General features: G+C 48.0%; 4 protein-coding genes across 4 annotated transcripts; 3 read left to right on the top strand and 1 right to left on the bottom strand.

Annotated features, from left to right (window-relative positions):
* Positions 1-2843: 2843 nt before the first annotated feature.
* Positions 2844-4864, bottom strand: FPOAC1_004836 (uncharacterized protein; the record flags this gene model as incomplete). Its single annotated transcript, XM_044849374.1, has 2 exons — positions 2844-4056; positions 4110-4864. The coding sequence occupies 2 exons, from the start codon at positions 4862-4864 to the stop codon at positions 2844-2846; spliced, it is 1968 nt and encodes a 655-aa protein (XP_044708084.1).
* Positions 4865-8307: 3443 nt separating this feature from the next.
* Positions 8308-10474, top strand: FPOAC1_004835 (uncharacterized protein; the record flags this gene model as incomplete). The annotated part of the gene is made up of 3 exons (XM_044849373.1): positions 8308-8497; positions 8561-9908; positions 9958-10474. The coding sequence occupies 3 exons, from the start codon at positions 8308-8310 to the stop codon at positions 10472-10474; spliced, it is 2055 nt and encodes a 684-aa protein (XP_044708083.1).
* A 2252-nt stretch (positions 10475-12726) lies between these two features.
* On the top strand, positions 12727-14340 carry FPOAC1_004834 (uncharacterized protein; the record flags this gene model as incomplete). The annotated part of the gene is made up of 1 exon (XM_044849372.1): positions 12727-14340. One exon carries the CDS (start codon positions 12727-12729, stop codon positions 14338-14340), a length of 1614 nt encoding a protein of 537 aa, XP_044708082.1.
* Positions 14341-15546: 1206 nt separating this feature from the next.
* Positions 15547-16898, top strand: FPOAC1_004833 (uncharacterized protein; the record flags this gene model as incomplete). Its single annotated transcript, XM_044849371.1, has 3 exons — positions 15547-15854; positions 15916-16058; positions 16108-16898. The coding sequence occupies 3 exons, from the start codon at positions 15547-15549 to the stop codon at positions 16896-16898; spliced, it is 1242 nt and encodes a 413-aa protein (XP_044708081.1).
* Between the last annotated feature and the right edge of the window lie 771 nt (positions 16899-17669).

Here is a 17669-nt window from a genome sequence, read left to right as displayed (position 1 = left end):
GAAACAAAACCTTGACCATCTGAGCGAGGCTTTGTAAGCCAGAGATAGATTGAAAAACACAAGGACAGTACGGGTACCTACAAACAGATAAAAGAGGATGAATTGATACCCAAAGCGCGTGGCCGTGTGCACACACCTCTTGTGGAGAGCCGCCAGTGTCGGTAGTGGATGTCTGAGATCAGTGGAAAGTTAGAGCGCGTGAGTCGAAGGGTCCGTCTAGAGGACAGTAGCTCCCATCTAATTTGCAAGAGGTGGAATGAGTCGTGCCTGGATTGCCTGGTATAGCCCTGCTTTGTTTTATTTGCTTGAGATCGAAGGAACAGGATTGATGCGCGTCTGAGCAAAAATCAGAAATGGGAGACACTTTGCAGGGGAATTAAGGCCGTTTCGAGTGGGAAAGGGTAGTTGATTGGCTGTGAGTAAAATGTCCAGTAAAAGGCCAAAGGCGGTACTGACGGGAGTTGCAATCATTAAGAGCATGGGTTCACAGGCATTGAATAGGTAAGCTCAAACCACCATGTACAACCTCGAGACAATAACGGAGCACGTACCAAAAAGGACAACAACTAGGTGCCTTAGTACCTATTAGACTAGGTAGGTAGGTAGCTATAATAAATGGCTACTGTGCTCGTAATACGCAGTACAGTAACTAACGTTATGGGATATGACACTAACGGCCGATCGAACAAGTTCAGGATCAGTATACAATAAGGGTGGAGGTGATATCGGCGAAACATTCTCATCTTCTATCAAACCGCAAAACATGTGATTGGTTTTTTTTTTTTCCTTTTCGTTTCATCAACTCGTGGGAATAAGAGTTGGTGCCAATCTGCCAGCATCCTGCTTGCTTTTTGTCAATGTTTCCATCGGATCATGTATCACAACGACGGCCTTGAGATTGGGCCTTGCACGACCCAAGACCGCCCGAACACTTTGACTCTCTCTGAGACAGTTCCGTCCGGATGCGGATCCATTAGAATGATTCGCCAGTACTAAGGCTAGGTTCTTTTCTGCAGCGCTAAGGTAATGTCCGGGCAGGGTCCAAGACAATCTGACTGGGTGGGGTTGTCAGGGGAATCAGGGGCGAGGGGAAGCGAAAATGATGGCCCGATGAAAAGCCCACCTACCTAGCTGCTAACCTTAGCAGGCAGGCACCTACCCTTAGGACCGCTCATGTGAGCTGGTTGCTATTTACCGCCAGTTATTAGGTATACAAGATTCCAACGCATGCTTGACAATAAACTCTTACTTTGTTTCCCTCTTGCAACTTGCACGATAAAATAACGATCAAAGGCGCACTCATTCAACTGTGGGCCTTTAACGAGTGGGGAATGGAGATGGCCCGTCTAATGGTTAAAACCGTGTTAGTACAGATACCCAACCGCCACAAGCAGCTCCACGATTAAAGGTCCCTGAGTTTGTGTCTAGATAGATGGAGGCCAATGACATTAAACCGCATGAGCAAGGCCTTGGTTGCCACTCACAAACTGAGGAATCAATATCTCATTTACTACAACGTCACATAGGCAGGCCCTTCTCATACTAAGCTATCGGACCTTTGTTCAAGTTCATTTGTTTTATATGGGACGAGCATCTGGCATGTCTTCGTTGATGTTGGTAGATATCTTATTAACATAGCCCTCCAGGGCTGCATCAAGCGAATTGACCCACATAGTGATGCAGGTACATGACGCTGTCAGTGCTCTTAAGTACGGAAACTGTCGCTCCACTTACTCCATTTCCTAACTCAAATTCTAAAAGAAAAGGTTGAGTCGAGAAGCAACTTTCATGTTCACCGAACCTGCGTGGACCTTGCAGGGTTAAACAATAAAATTACATGCGCGTATGTATCAAACAGCAATACCCAGTTGCGGAGACAAAGAACCTTCCTAAGTTGTGCGCTGTGCAAAGGATTACTATTAAAACGCAATGCTTTTGATTGCAGGCTCCTGATACATAGCCGAAGAAACACAAGGCTAATGACGCTAGCTTGTTTTCAGGTAGATTCCCGACGCATTTGGACTAAGATATCATCAACCGAGCGAACTCCATTGTGTCAAAGCTGGTTTTGGTCACATGATCGTAGGATACTAAGCTATTGCAAACATATAAGTTTCAGTGTTGCACGACTGCAGTACAAAGTTGTAATTTAACTGAAGAAACCTTGACACAGTCTCCGGGTTACCTTAACGCTACAAGTTACACAAGTGCATTGTGCAATATATAGTAGGCAGTGCAGAAGATATTGTCGGGTGATAATATAGAGAACATTCTTATGGGGGTGATATTTAAGGGTTTGCTACGCCTTTGCTGTTTTGACTACCTAGGGTCAATTTAGGTGAGGTTTGTTAAATGTCAAAGCTTCAAGTATGATCATAGTGGGTACGAGTACAATAGCACCCGTTGCGTTATGTTCAATATTAGACCTGTTGGACGCAAGGTTCGGGACGGATTGGAAATTGCTCCATGCAACTTCCTTGCAAGGTCGTAACGGAGACGGGTAACAGCCGTACTGTATCATTTATTGCAACTTGACGCGGCGCTATATTACGAAAAGTACTTCATGTCAGAAGCTATGTACACACAAGCGAAACAATATTAAGAGGTAACGTTGAAAAGTGTGTTAAAGCTCTCACCCCTGATACATCTTTTTCACCCCGCAGATATGTTTCAAGCCAAAGGTCCAGCTTCTATCTAGCTCCTCTAGGTGCCCGTGGTTGGCAAACGCAATACTAGAACCTCATCGTCTATCTATCTAAATTACATTCTTTCATAGGAAGTATCTTTCGTCACTAGTGTACACGAGATAGTGCGATTCGTCAGCGAACCCACATCGAGAAAGCTCAGCCATCAAATACATCGTGCTGAAGTTCAATGCCAAAGTCGGATGCAACATCCTTCATCCTCTTCTCCATCTCATCCTCCATTCCTCCACCGAGGCCTAACCATTGGCGCAACTTGAACATATAGAATGCTATGTCAGATGCTGCCATAACCGTCTTAAATATGATGTGTCGCCAGCGATTCTGCAGGCGCTGGCTCAGCGGCAAGTGAGGATCTTCAAAAAGACTGCGACTTGCCCATTCGCCCATCATCTTGACGCGGTTGACAGGCGAACCAAGGTATTGGTTGTTGCCTTGTACAATTCTCATATTTCGGCCAATGAAAATGAGCTCTTGCGGCCACTTCTCTTCATCTGCCAGCATTTCCCGAATGCCTTGCTTCATCCGCTGCTGCATCGCGTAGTGACGTTCGGCCGGTGTCTTGCCTTCAAGTCCTTTCATGATACCATTACGGGTACGGCCATCTCCGCCCTCGTATGGCCGCAACAATGTCGCGCTCGCAAAGAGGTCTGCTGCCTTGATGCCCCATGCATCAGTCACCCGCGAAATCGTCTTGTTGTCAAAAGTCATAAGCGCCTTCCAGAAAGTAGCATATTCATTTCTGAACTTCTGTGACATGTAGACGTATAGTCCATGGTCAATAAGCACAAGCTCTGCTCGGCCATTGGGCAACCGCCTGATGAAAATATTGCCTGGATGAGGATCACAGTGAACAACTCCCCATTTGAAAATCTGCGCTGAGAACAGGTCCACCATCGTAGTCATGACCTCTCGCGGGGACAAACCGAGTCCGCCTCGGCCTCGTCGACCTCGCCATTCTTGACGTTCTGGTTTGAGGTTTTCCTGGTAGGGCCGCGTGCGAAGCTCGCGTCGAGCGGCTTCGAGATCGATATTGGGAAGTGGGCTTCCAGCGCCAGGTGAGCCGTTCCCGTGCCCCCCAAGCCATCTGGACGTCATGGCTTTCTTGTCCCAAAGTCTTATACCCTCGATCCATTCAGTCACAAGAACTCGCTTCGTCGTAAACTCGGGGTATACTGTAGGAATGTAGACTCGTCCTCTCAAAGACTTCTCTCCATTGACAAGCTCCCTCATTTTCTCCGAATTTTTCGCCTCGTTGACAAAATCAGTCTCCAACTCAAGCCGCTCAGTGATGAAGGGCACCATTTTATACAGTGGAAGATCGAACCATTTTGAGTAGATCCATGCAACGGTTCTGTCTTGCGTTAATAAGTGCACATATACTAGCTCAGTGTGTGCCGAACTCACTTGAAAGCCCACAGATCCCATGATATTTGTTTGGCAATCTCTCGCTTCTGGATCTTGATGGCTACTTCTCGACCATCTGGGAGTCTAGCCCAGTGAACCTGGGCAACACTTGCACTCGCCCGAGCCTTGCGTTCCATTAGACCCATACCCTCCTTTCCTATGAAGCTAACGCCGAATACCTCTTCGACACTCTTTCCAAAATCCTGCCGTATCACTGCTTCAATATCGGCCCAATCGTCTTGTGGCGCATCATCAAACATGCGACTGAACATTTTTTGGAACTCAGGCGGGAGCACGGCGCTCTGCATTGCGATGGCCTGTCCAATCTTGAGGTAAAGTCCGCCGTTGGAGCGCAGAACGTGGAATAAACGTTCGGCATTACGGTTATGTAAATCCTGTACTGTTCCACCTGTGATGGGCTGCGGTCGAAAGTTGAGCTTGTAATCAAAGGCGACAAGCAGTCCAGTTCCAAATGTACGCAGGGAGCGAGTAAACCCTGAGGCGTATATTTGACGGTCACCAAGATATATGACACCCCCAACGGCTGATATGATGAGAAACTTTCTGGCCCATCGTCTTCCACGTTTGTACTCTTTGGCCCGCCTGGGCGCACCAAGCTCTGCTGGTGACGGGGGCCGCATTGCCTGGAAAGGGCCGCCGGACTGCAGTCTTCGATATGACGGTGCTATCGAGTCTCTAGACCGGCAGCGCATGATAGCGCGCGCCGATGGACGAAGCATGGCATTGCGCAGCATGCTGAAGGGGGATGATCAGCTATCGGAAGCGCAGCATGGGCAGTGCAACAAGGCACTCGTTGTGTGAAATTCGATAGCGAACGGTTGGTGTAGGAAACACAAAAACGAATTGAGAACAAAACGTGACAATGTTCCTGTATCCCCAGTGTCATGGATGACGTCCGACATAAAAATTGCGGACTATTTAGCTTATCGCCGGAGCGGCTCGGAGAATCAGTGGGCGATGTGATTATATTCCGCAAGTCGGGATAGAATCTCACCGATTTCCCGACTCAGTCCTGCTGCCAAAGTCCTCACGGCAGGGCGGGTATTCTTACGTGACGTGACAGTGTCATTATTTTTCTCCAGCAGCATCATGCTCAGGGTCATCAATTTCAGTTGTTCTGACAATGTTATCGTGGTCTATCACTGACGTCATTAGGTGTAGTTCAAACATCACCAACAATCCATGCAATTGCACAGGTAATCGCCCACAAGAGCTGTTCAGGCATCACTAGGGCAGATTGCTGAAGGTATCCAAATCTACAAGCCGAAATATCATACACATGAATAAATAAATTCCGTACCAGTTATGTTTATGGAATAACTATTCCTGTCAGAGTATCAATCGTGTTGTAATATGTTGTTATTCTCTAGGGTAGGAAATCCATAAAAACGCAGGTGTGTGTACCTTAGTAGGTAGGACATGTTCCAAAAAGTCAGTCAATGGGTAGCAGAAAAATGGCCTCCTAAGTTTTAGAGTATAAAAATAGGTAGTATATGGACAGTACTCCAAGGAGCATAAAGTGATCTACTAATTTCGTCTCTTGTGTTTCCAGTGGTTAATTTTTCTAATACCCTGAGGCCAATGGTGAATGAAGCCTGGGAGAGTACATGCTACATAGTAACCGATGGGATATTATGGTGGTACAAGATCAACGTTTAGAAAATAAGGAGCAGTTACCACAGCGGTATAACCCCAAAAGTAAGTACAATAGTAAATCATGGATATAGCATCTCTTAGTTATCAAGTGCAAAAATTGGCGATGATGGCCTTTCTCGAGGTCTTGACTAGTACTTTCAGCACTGCTTTAAAGAAGTAAGCTTATAACCCTGAACTGCATACCATCAAGTGGTTCGAAACTGTGATGCCGCATACTCTTCGTCTTTCTGTGAGAACTCATAAAGAGGTGTAAGCTTGTACCAAGATACAGTGTTGTATCATTTGGCGTAGAAACTCCATATACAAAATCCCATGATGACTCGTCCATGTCCTTAGGCGCCACACCAGATAGACACCAGCATACGCGTACTTTTAGCAGCCACAAGAATAAAGCACCCGTATCGATATGGACCAACGCGAGACTTGACAACAGGAGTCGAAACGTGGAGCTTCATGCAGTTTGTTTCACCATCGGGACGAGCTTATTGAGGATCGCCGAGCTAAAGTTAGTCCCACTGAAACGGATTTGCGCACTCTCACAGTTTCAAAAGCAACTTAGACCAAAATAACAACATAACAGGCGTAGCTCAGCCTTTCTAGCCGATGGCTTAGCTGACAGGCCCAAGTTAAGGAACATCGGCCCGCCGTAGATTTCCCTCCTCTAGCCAAGCGAAAGACTGTGGCACATCAGTAGGTTAGTACCTAGTATCTAGGTACTAAGGTATTCTCGTGGGAAATAGAAAAAATAACCCAAGTCTTAGGGTATAAAGACAAGTAGTCTAAGAACTATAGTCCAAGGAGTATAAAGTGTCCCACTAATTTCATCTCTTTTACTTCTAGCGGCTATTTTTTCTGATGCCCTGAGGGTACTGTATGGATGTTAGTAGGTACCTAGGCCACCATTGACGAGACCAGCCTGCCAGCTTACTACTAGGTAGGTAAACTTTATTGGAACTCAATTGACTTTAGGCGTGCATACCTAAGCAATTGTTGTATACGAAAGAGGCACAGAATACGGATAGTTCCTTCACGTTTGCTCTTCGACTTGGGTTAGCACAATCTGGCAAGCCTGGGAAGCTTGCGCCGCAATTTAACCAAGTCGTCTCGGATTTAGTGAGCGCTGAGGCAAGATGGAATGAAAATTTGTTATTTGAGGATTGTGGAAATGGAGAAGACGCAAAATCAGATACATACCTAGGTAGCTAGTCGAGCCGTGTTTAACTAGTGGTGTCTTGAGTTTGTATTAAGTTTACTCAGTCTTGGTACTTGCATTGAAGTCGAGCCGAGCCAAAACCGGAAAGACGATGAGACGGAGCCGAAGCAATAAAGACACGATAAGTGATTCGTACGACTTGCTTGCGAAAATGACGGCCGCGACGCGTGGGATTGGTGGGATTGGTGCAACGGTAAAGGCCCACATGGTGTCAACCTTTGTCGGGCTTGGACAGATTGGATGCTGCGATAAGTTAAGTTAATACCTAAGGTGTGGGATGGATAGATGGATGGTTGGAGGGATAAGCATGACACGACTGAGAAATTAAACTTGTGGCTAAGATTGTTTTATTGGCAGCCTATCCAAGGCATCATGGACAGCCTGCATATATTATTGGCGCAAACCTTGAATGCGATGCTTTCGCCAATTGAGAAGAAATCGCGTGGGATTAGGAGGTCAATTTGAATGGGACGGGCAGATCAGATCAATTCAATCAATCAATGCATGGAAATATCCATATTTCTGTGACGGTTCTGGGTCAGATTGCTGGCGAGCTGCGAGAAAGAAGGCCCCTGTGCCTGGACCAGCGCACCACTTCAGACCAGGGCACCATGAAGCACTAACCGCACTGAGACTAGCGTATATATCCCCAGCGCCCTGCTAAGCCACATGGAGCCAGGTTTGATATGTAGAAGAGCAAAGCAACAAGCACCTACTAGTGGAGATGGGACCTTGTCTGATTACAACCCAAGACCCAGGTGCTCTCCCCTCCTCATTATTCGATTCCCGACCACATACACTCGTTCCAACTCGATTCTTAACTGTTGTAGCCTGCCAAAAAACGTTGGAGATCGCGTCTACCATCTAAATTCTAGCGGGCTCACATTCGAATTACTTGGTCACCATCGTTCATATCACCAAGCCTATCGATTCGGCGACTGAACCCGGCGCTTGCGACTGCGTCGCATATTCACCCATTCAAACGTCAAAATTCGCGCCTAGGTCCTTCAGCAGACGAAGAAACCGTAGATAGTCGGACGTACGATTAGCTCGAGGAAACGATACGAATTGGATCAGTTTTACTGCTTGTCAGATGCTTTTAGTATTTTGACCTCGCACTCCACAGAAAGCTAGCCGCCTTCTTTTTCACCTATGATAAACATCAACACTTTTACCGAAGCAAAATTCTGTGCAAGGGCTAGAATTCCAGCTCCCTGAGCGTTTCTGTCCCCGCGTCTTCACGACGTCGGCTGCTTGCTCTGTCGGATCGCCATCAGTTTTCTACCAAGCGTTAAGCGCACCGTCGTCATGTTGCGGCCCGGCACACCACTGACTCTGCTGCTATTCGCAGCGTTCGCCTTGCTTTTATTGGCTGTTATATCGACCCCGATAATCGAGGCCATTCCACTGAGTGACTTTGGCGGTGTCACATATGGCGTGTTTGGCTACTGCCAAAATGGCAAGGGATGTAGTGGTATCGGAGTTGGATATGACACTGGTTAGTTCATAGTGACGAAGGAAACGAAAACACTCTCTTGGCATTTACTGACGTTTCTCGCAGCTAAATTAGTCGGGGATGATTTTCAAGCATTCGACTTGCCATCCGGTGTTCGAAATACACTCTCAGCTATTCTCATTGTACATCCAGTTGCAGCACTCATCACTCTTGTCATGACCATCATGGCAGCTGTGTCTCATTTGCATGGACCATCGCACTCTACAAGATATCTCCTCATTTTGTTCATCTTTTTGTTCATCGACTTCTTGGTCTGCTTGTTGGCATTTTTGATCGACGTGCTACTGTTTGTGCCACATTTGGCATGGGGCTCATATCTGGTTTTGGCTGCTACTATTCTCGTAGCCATGAGCGGATTGGTAACCTGTGCAATGCGTCGCACTCTGGTCAGCAGAAAAGACAGACAGAGACGCATTGCCGATAATGCTGAGATGAGTGGCCAAAACTATTACAACAGAACCGCCCAGGATAAAACAACCGCTGAAGACGGGATCACTAGACAGCCGACGCTGCCCACCCAACCTGTTGGAAGTAGCGTTCATGATAACATTCCAGCCTTTGCGACGTTTGATCAAAAGAACCGTAGTGATCAAACCAGCGAAGAAGTCCCGCTCACCCGCCGGACAACATCGAATCGATCTCCAGGTGTCCCCCATGAGCCAGTCAACGTCGGCGAAGCGGCTGCTTTCAACAGAAACCCACAAAGACAAGGTTCTCGAGATCAGTTTGGGAACCCGATAGACATTGGCACCGATCCGTATGCCAATCGAAGAGGACCTTCGCCAAGCATGAGTAATCGCGGAAGAGGAAATGGAGGATATCGCGGTGGAAGAGGAGGGTATGGCCGTGGAGGCTATGATAATTACAGCGCCCCGATGCGAGGTCGCGGAGGTTACGGTCCACCTGGAAGAGGTGGTTACGGACCCAGAGGTGGACGGGGAGGGTCTGCTACACCAGGCCGAGGCGCCTTTGGCCCAGGTGGAATGAGAGGAGGCCCAAACCTGTCAGGACATAACAACGGACCCCATGACCGAAGACCATCTCCTGGTCAAAACTATGCTTCAGACTTCCAGCCATCAGAGCCATCCAATGGGTATAGCTCGACGAACCCATCGATGCCCAGCTTGAACACCTACACCGCCTACCGTCCTGAGTCTGAACTACCACGAGCGGAATCGCCGCCGCCTTTACCGGGAACTGAACCTGCCACTGTAGGCGGTCGAGCAGTAGAAATGGATGCGTCCCCAGCGGTTCAAGGCCATCAGGGTGGAAACTATGGCCAGCTCAGAGACAGTGACGTAGATGTTGTAGGTATGGTCGGTCTTCAGCAGGGTCAGATTCCCCAGCGAAATGATACTATCATGAGCGAGGGCAGCAAATACAGTACCGATGAGTATGATGCCCACTCACCCACCTGTTGATAACTACTGACTCTATCTCAGGCAATATGCTCCGCCCCGTGCTGCTTGGAATCAAGGCGATGGCCGGAACTCACCTAAAGCTCCACCTCCCCCAGCTGCGAGCCACCCTCCAGGAAGAAACACGCCTCCCGTTACGCAACAGCCTGCGGCCATCGGAAACAGCAATTACTATGAAGATGTAGATCCCCGTTTTGCCTCCGAGGCACCCTTGCCAAACAACAACCTCCAGCCACCCCCGATTGAGCCCATCTACGAGGACGTCCATGCTAATAATGCGGGGGCTCGTAGCCCTGCAGAGTCCGAACATTCAACTTTTACTTCCATCTCCCAGCGTGGCATCAATCCCCGCTGGAATCCTGGTCCTCCGCCACCAATGCCATATCAACAAGGGCCTCCCCATCGACGACCCGTACATCAACAAAAGCAACAGCGTCAAGACATGCTCCTAGACACCCCGGACTTTCAATTGCCCAGTTCACGGAGTGGGCGAGGTCCTGGTATGGTGCCAGGGAGTGCCTACCCACCAGGCGGCTTCTAGTGAATCTGTCGAGTAGGCCTCTGTGCTGGCTTTGACCAAAACCGTTTTGTTATTCTTCGACCGGCGGATTGAGTCCGGTATTTATTATATGTCCCAGCTTTTTATTTTTCATAGGGCTGCTTGCCCAAGAGACACCGCGCCTTCTAGACTAATATAGTGTCTTGCTGGTTGGTTATATCTTCTGGTTATCACCTTGTGGCCTACTTTTTATTCTGTTGCCTGAAACGGGCGTCCTAGTTTACTTAAAACCTTGTCCCCTATGTATGTGTTCTTGTTTTCTGCTGTTAATGTTTTGGTCTGGTTTTTGGTGTGGCGCGGGACGCTGTAGTGCCTACATAGGCGTTTTGCCTTGCAGTTCACGTCTTGCGGCGAAATAGGAGTTAATTTTTTTTCTCAAGGAGAGGGGGGCAGTAAGAGGGACAAGGTATTCTACTTGACTGGCAGGACATGCGGATATGAACACGACCTTCTCTGCAGACAAAGAGGATATCTTGAGGCGATATGATTAACGAATGCCGTGAGGGGCTTGGTAGGTAGTTGAGATGGCATCTGCCTCTGTAGATATCGGCTTGTGTGGAGCAAAACAATTATTAGTCAACTGAACTTTCACACTTGCTTGTGATATGCAATTATCTTCTTTCTTTCGTTAGTCTCCTGAACACAGCTGTGCCTGTTTGTACATATGCGCATGGCGTGTGAAAGGTTGTGATTTGCACTGCAACTACCAAACAGCTGATGGAATGACGTTTGCTTCTGGCAAAACACTTTGTCTATACACTCTCGAGGACACAGATGATTCTGCGCCTCAAAGTCTCTATGGATAAGGGTAAAAGCTGAACTCTCAAGGGGGCAAATAACATGAATTTAAGTTCAGGTTACAAGAAACAGATAGATAGACGCACCCTGACAACCTATCATGAGGCAACCAACAAGTTGCGTCTGTTACGAAGCTAAAGTTAAGTATTTTGCGGCGCAAGGTTTCATCGCTTTGTCTGAAGAAATGGAAACCACACCAAAATTATCTGAAGAACATGGCGGAATCCAATGGGCGGGTTAGAGAACGTGTGATTTATCAATTGCGAAGCCCTGTTCTTCTTGACCTGGGCTATTCTAAGCAGGATGCGAGAATCGAGAAGCTAGCGACGACGGGGTCACAAAGACACATGAAAGATACAGTATAGCAAGCCATTTGCATGCGTTGGATAGGTATGTAACTTACTTTAGTCATTGGTAGACGATGCGAATCAAGTTACTGCAAAGAACAGTTGCTATCGCATGTGGGTTAGGTAGGTAGTTAAGGAACAATAAACCTGGAATCAATACTTTGACTGCGACTGTAATACAACTGGGGAATATTCTCAATCATCCTGTCCAAAAAGATTTTAGGCAGTCCCAAAGGTTTAGTCATAAATCGGCAGTTAATGTTATCGGAAGCACTCAACTCGATGTCGCCAGTTGGCACTGATGAGCACCGTCAAAGTCAAGAAAAATAGAACCCAGGGCAATGACGACGCGTTTGATACATGTAGGTGCCACGCTGAGTTGAATATAAGTACTCCTCTCCTTTACAGGCTCCAACCTTGGGAACTCATCTTCTTTCTTCAAACTGGGAAGTATCTCCTTCGCCGAGGCGTTTGATCTTTGGATCAAGGCAAACGCTCAATCATTTATTTATGTCTTTAACATTTGGATTACATGAACTTTTGGACCCAGTGAGTCCCCATCTACCTTAGCAGTTTACCATATTCAAGTTTGATTTGGCAGGGTGCTCCTTCCCGCTCCCCTTCCGTGTTGCTTAACGTGGTTTGCAGAACCGGAGGAAGGCACGGTACCTTCCCCCATTCACTTCACCTGCACCCCTCTTACACCTTTCCTCGCACTTCACCAATCTCACCAGTCCATTTCCCACTTCACTTTTACTTTCTACCTATCCACCAAATCTCTTCTATCATTGCCCCTTACGATCATCGTTCCCATGGAAGCAATGGTGAAGACCTAAGATCGCAGTCACTCGTTCCATTACATTATCTTGCGCTGCGAATATATTCATCACTTCTGCACCCACTACCAAATTCTCCCCTTTTGCTACAGCAATATTTGCCCTTGTTCTCCCCAGGCTTATTCAAGAAGTCTAATGTCCAGGCGACTTTGGACGATTTAGCATTCCAATCTAACCAGCACCTTCCTTAGATTTGAGGGATCAGTCGTCCTTACCATCTCTGGCAGACAGGATGTATCAATCTGATTCCACCATGGAAGACTTACCCTCCCCGGTCAGCATCGCCTCTTCCACTGCAACCGCCCCGTCATCGGCTTCAAAGGTCACTTACACTACGGCTGGCACCCCGTACAACCCTAGTACTTCTCAGCCACTGCAACCACCTGCTAGACGAGGTCGCTCCCTCAAGTGGCCCGCCAGTCTTCCTGCGGCGGGCCTGTCTCTCCTACCCAAATCCGTCCTCGCAACACTGCCTATCAAGACTACTCGCTCTTCATCTCTTCAGCAGTACAGCCCTCAAACACAATACGACGGACCTTCCAGCCCCTTGACCGATACCGACCACGGATGTGTCAATATGTCTGCGCAAGTTCCTCGTCTTGGATCATCAGCGACACCGTCGCCACTTGCCTCCCTTTTCTCAGAGACTGAACAAGACATGTTTACTGATGCTGAGCCAAGTGACGAGAGCGATGATGACCACGAACTTGGCATGGACCTGCTCCTGAACATGACCGTGAAGTCTCTTCATAACCTGGCTTCTTACCCAAATCCGAACCAGAAGAAGGCCCAAAGGGCCCTTTTACGAGGGATCAAGCCAGCTCTGGGATTGAAGTCAGTGGCTCGCAGTGAAGAACCAGGCTACCCACTCAACGGCTCCCCTGGTATTTCAAAGACACCCAAGTACAGCACTGATTCACCTGGTATCTCGCATCGACCTCGAAGAGAGGCTAGCTGTGGTGATAGGTCGCCTAGCATCCATCCCGTCACCTTGGATAGTTTTGATCGCGCAGTTGGTAGCAATCCTTGTCTTGTTGCTGACAAACTTGGTTCAGCTACTCGTGTTCTCTCGTCGGGCGCGCCACTACCTCTGACTGCTGGACCGCCCGGCCAGCGACAGTACCGCCCATCTACCTTTGAATCTACCTTCAAGGCATTGCACACTAGTACACCAACTCAAGACTCCGGCCAAGAGGAAGATGGTGATGTTCTCGTCATCACTCGGCAGACTCTACGACAAGCAGGTATCAATGCTATGAGCCTGGATCAGAACTCACCTTCTCTCAAGACGATGCCTCCATCGGTATACAACACTCATCTGCCTACATCCACAACTGCTGCAGGCTTTACTGAGGACTCAGACATCGGCAACGAAAGCGCCCACACCAGCGAGTTTCTTAGCTATCTGGCGCAGGAACCATTGCATCCCTCAAACGTGACACCCTCGTGGGCCTGGGGGTCGTCTGCGGCCTCTGATTGCTGGGCGTCATCACGAAAGCACACCCAGCACTCGTATGCTCAAGAACCTCGAGTCCGGACTGCAAAGGACATCGAGGCTCGCAGCGAAGAGGTCAACCGTGCTTGGTACGCAGGAGCTGACTTCCTCTTGGCTTCATCTGATGAGATTGCTATACAAGTCCTACCACCCACAGGCAAAGGGGATTTCGGTGCAATCGGAGATGGACGCCCTTCTAAAAAAGGTGATTATCACTACCCGATGAGTATCAATCACGCAAACCGCATGACAGTTGCGGAACATGCTCGTCCATTATTCAACATGGCACATGCGAACGTACAGCAGTTCCTGGGAGAGGAGTGGCAGAAGAACAACACCGGTCATACCTCATCAGTTCAGGCTACCAAGTAGTGAATTGTTGGCTAAAAATGATATGGAAGGCGGGAGTATGACCTACCCCTTATATGGTGCATTATACATGCGAGTATGGTATGGTTTCTGGGAAGACGGCGTAGGCAGACGATGACCTTGTGTTGGCCAATGCAGGGAAGGAAGGTTGGATGTCTTTTGGGTTCGACATTTGCGATATGGTCTATGCCCCAAAGGACACGAAGTGTCACATACATGTACATCCACCAGCTCGCACAATAGCAGTATGAAACTGGAGGAAAGACGGTCTACTACCTCAGGTAGACATTTGAATGAAGAAGAGAAATTATAACATGCTGTTTCCCTTTGCACGACTACTAATAGCAGGGTATGTGTAGTATCGAAACTTGGGCGTTTGGTTGGATTACTTACTACCTATATAGGTATGTAAGCTGTTGTTGAAGGTTCTCGAGAAGCAGCCGTCATGAGAGTTGATATGGACATGTGCATGGTCCTGAATAGCACATGTCAAATTGATCAGCCACGGCTACGGGGTAGTGTAGATGACGAAAAGACATGGAAGTGTGGGTGGATCCCATGACGTTGGATCAGGGGCCCCAGTCTTCGCTTGGGGATCTTACCTTGACCAATTTCCCATCAAACAGTGAAACAGGAAGATCCTCAAAAGCTTGAATTCACGCGTACGTGTTTTTATCCAGGTGGCTAACCATAGAAATAGCACTTATGAAAATACCAGGTACGTCACATCTATCAGTGAGAATTACCAAAAGAAATTGGATACCTGGAAAATCTTCTTTCACTTCTTCGATATCTGGTCCTCTTCCCCTCCTGCCTCCAGAGTCGTTGGTCTTTGATCGGTCCACTTTTCGAACCTGCTGGCATCTTTTTCTCACCATTTTGGCTTGCTTTTGCCAACTTTCATATTTCTCCATTTCAGCTTCTGACTTCTTGAAATAGAGCTTTAAACAGCCACATCTGTCTGCTGTACACATTTAGCCAGCCTGGGAAACCCGCGAAATCTTGTCTACCTCGAGAAGAAGCCGAGTTTGCACGATCAGCCAAGCGAAAGCGCAGAGCGTAATCGGACATAGCCCAGATTTTACCCACTTGAAGGAGAAAAAAGGCCACGATACCAGACGATCGCTCTGCAATCAACCGAGATACATAAGCGAAAACACACAAACGCCAGGGAAAAGAAGCCGCAGCTGAAAGACTAAAGCTTCAACGATGGTCTACGTACGGCAAAAGGAGCTCCCGGCGCTCAGGGAGTACAAGTACTCTGGAGTTGACCATTCGCTGCTCTCCAAATATGTTCTCAAGCCTTTCTACACCAATTTCGTTATAAAGTGCTTCCCCATGAGCATGGCCCCTAACGCCATCACCCTAACGGGCTTTTCTTTTGTCGTCGCAAACTTTCTGGCCATGTTGTGGTACACGCCCTCGCTGGACCAGGATTGTCCCCCGTGGGTATACTACTCTTGGGCGCTGGGATTATTCCTGTATCAAACGTTTGACGCTGTAGATGGAACCCAAGCGTGAGTAAACTCGGAGGAGCTACTCGTTGTCGTGAGACAATTGTGCTGATTCATGATGCAGACGACGAACCCGGCAATCCGGACCTCTTGGCGAGCTCTTTGACCATGGCGTGGACGCTTGTAACACATCACTCGAGGTCCTCCTCTTTGCCGCTTCTCAGAACATGGGACAAAGCTGGCAGACTGTGGCCGTGCTGTTCGCATGTAAGTTTACACTCACAATTCTATCAAGATCATGAAATTGACTTCTCAGCTCTCTTGACCTTCTACGTTCAGACCTGGGAGACCTACCACACCAAGACTCTGACTCTCGGCATTGTTAACGGTCCCGTTGAGGGCGTTCTCGCAATCGTCTTGGTTTTCGTCTTTACCGGATATGTCGGCGGTGCGCATTTCTGGCAACAGAGCATGTTCCAAACCATTGGTGTGCCTTCCACCGTCGGCGTACCTTCTTTCATCTACAACCTCACCTTCACTGAGTGGTACCTTGTCCAGGGCAGTATTATGCTGGTTTTCAACACCGTTGAATCTTCTCTCAACGTCATCCGTGCTCGTCGTGCTCGTGGAGACCGTTCCCGTGGTGCTCTCCTCGGCCTCGTGCCGTTCTTCAGCATTTGGTCTATGATCGTTGCCTATCTATACCTCCAGCCCACGATTCGCCAGTGCCATCTCGTCCCGTTTGCCCTCTTTGCTGGCCTTGTCAATGCTTACAGTGTTGGGCAAATGATCACAGCACACCTTGTCCATTTGCGATTCCCTTACTGGAATGTGCTGGGTCTACCCCTCGCTTTCGGTGTCATCGACTCCTTGGGACCCATCTTCCAACAACATCTTGGCGTCGGTTGGCCTAGTGCTCTTGGTGATAGTGTTTACCAGGTTGCTTTCATGTTCATGATGCTCGGAACGGCTGTTGGTGTGTATGGCAGCTTCGTTGTTGATGTCATCGTCACAATCTGCGATTATCTTGACATCTGGTGCCTGACCATCAAGCATCCCCATGTTGAGAACGAAGGACCCCAGGCCAACGGCACTAAGAAGGATTAGATAATCCCCTACACACCGAGACCTGACGCGACAACAGGATTGTGAAAATCAAGTCCTTGTATTGCCTCGTCGACCTTTCAGTCGTGCATCTCGTCCGAAGACTGATGCACAAATGGCTTATTGAAAGGAAATAATGGAAACATTATTCACCAAAGCAGAGGAGAGAATAGAAAGGGTTACGGTATCTAAAAGGGGAGAGAAAAAGAAAGTAATAGCGATTGGTACATAGACCGACGTTTGGGAGATATGGTTTCGGGTAGGTTTAACGAGGGGAGATATGTATGATTTTATGACAAAGGGTTTTGGTTTTCTTCTGGAGTTCTGCAGCGTATCTTGCTTTGTATTGATTGCACTCGAGATTTGCCAGTGTCTTCGAGGTTGTAGTATAGTTTTGTATCACGGACGCTCTTCTGTTGTAAATTTTGTCATTATTTGTAACCCAATATTTGCTGTCATAATCGTGACCAAGCACGAACGTTTGAATGCCTGATTGATCCCCTCAAGAGAGCCTGCCAAGAGGAATTTGACAATGGGAAACGCGTCTTTGGTAACCCCCTTAATAACTCCTCGCAGCTAGGTCGCGTTTACACGTATGCAAGGTTGCATACTTTTGACGCAAAACCCCAGAATTCCCCTTGATGAATCCTTAAATCCCGAATACAAAACGCCACGCCACAAAGCCCCGACGGGCGGGGGTATCATAGATTATCCACAGATTTCCTTTATGTGATATACGTCAATCGTGATGAAGCCACGTATATACCGTTTCTG

This window comes from Fusarium poae, chromosome 2 (genome assembly GCF_019609905.1).
Source record: "Fusarium poae strain DAOMC 252244 chromosome 2, whole genome shotgun sequence".
In the NCBI taxonomy this organism is placed as follows: domain Eukaryota; kingdom Fungi; phylum Ascomycota; class Sordariomycetes; order Hypocreales; family Nectriaceae; genus Fusarium; species Fusarium poae.
Note: the sequence above shows the minus strand (reverse complement) of the source record. Positions and strands in the feature narration are given on the sequence as shown.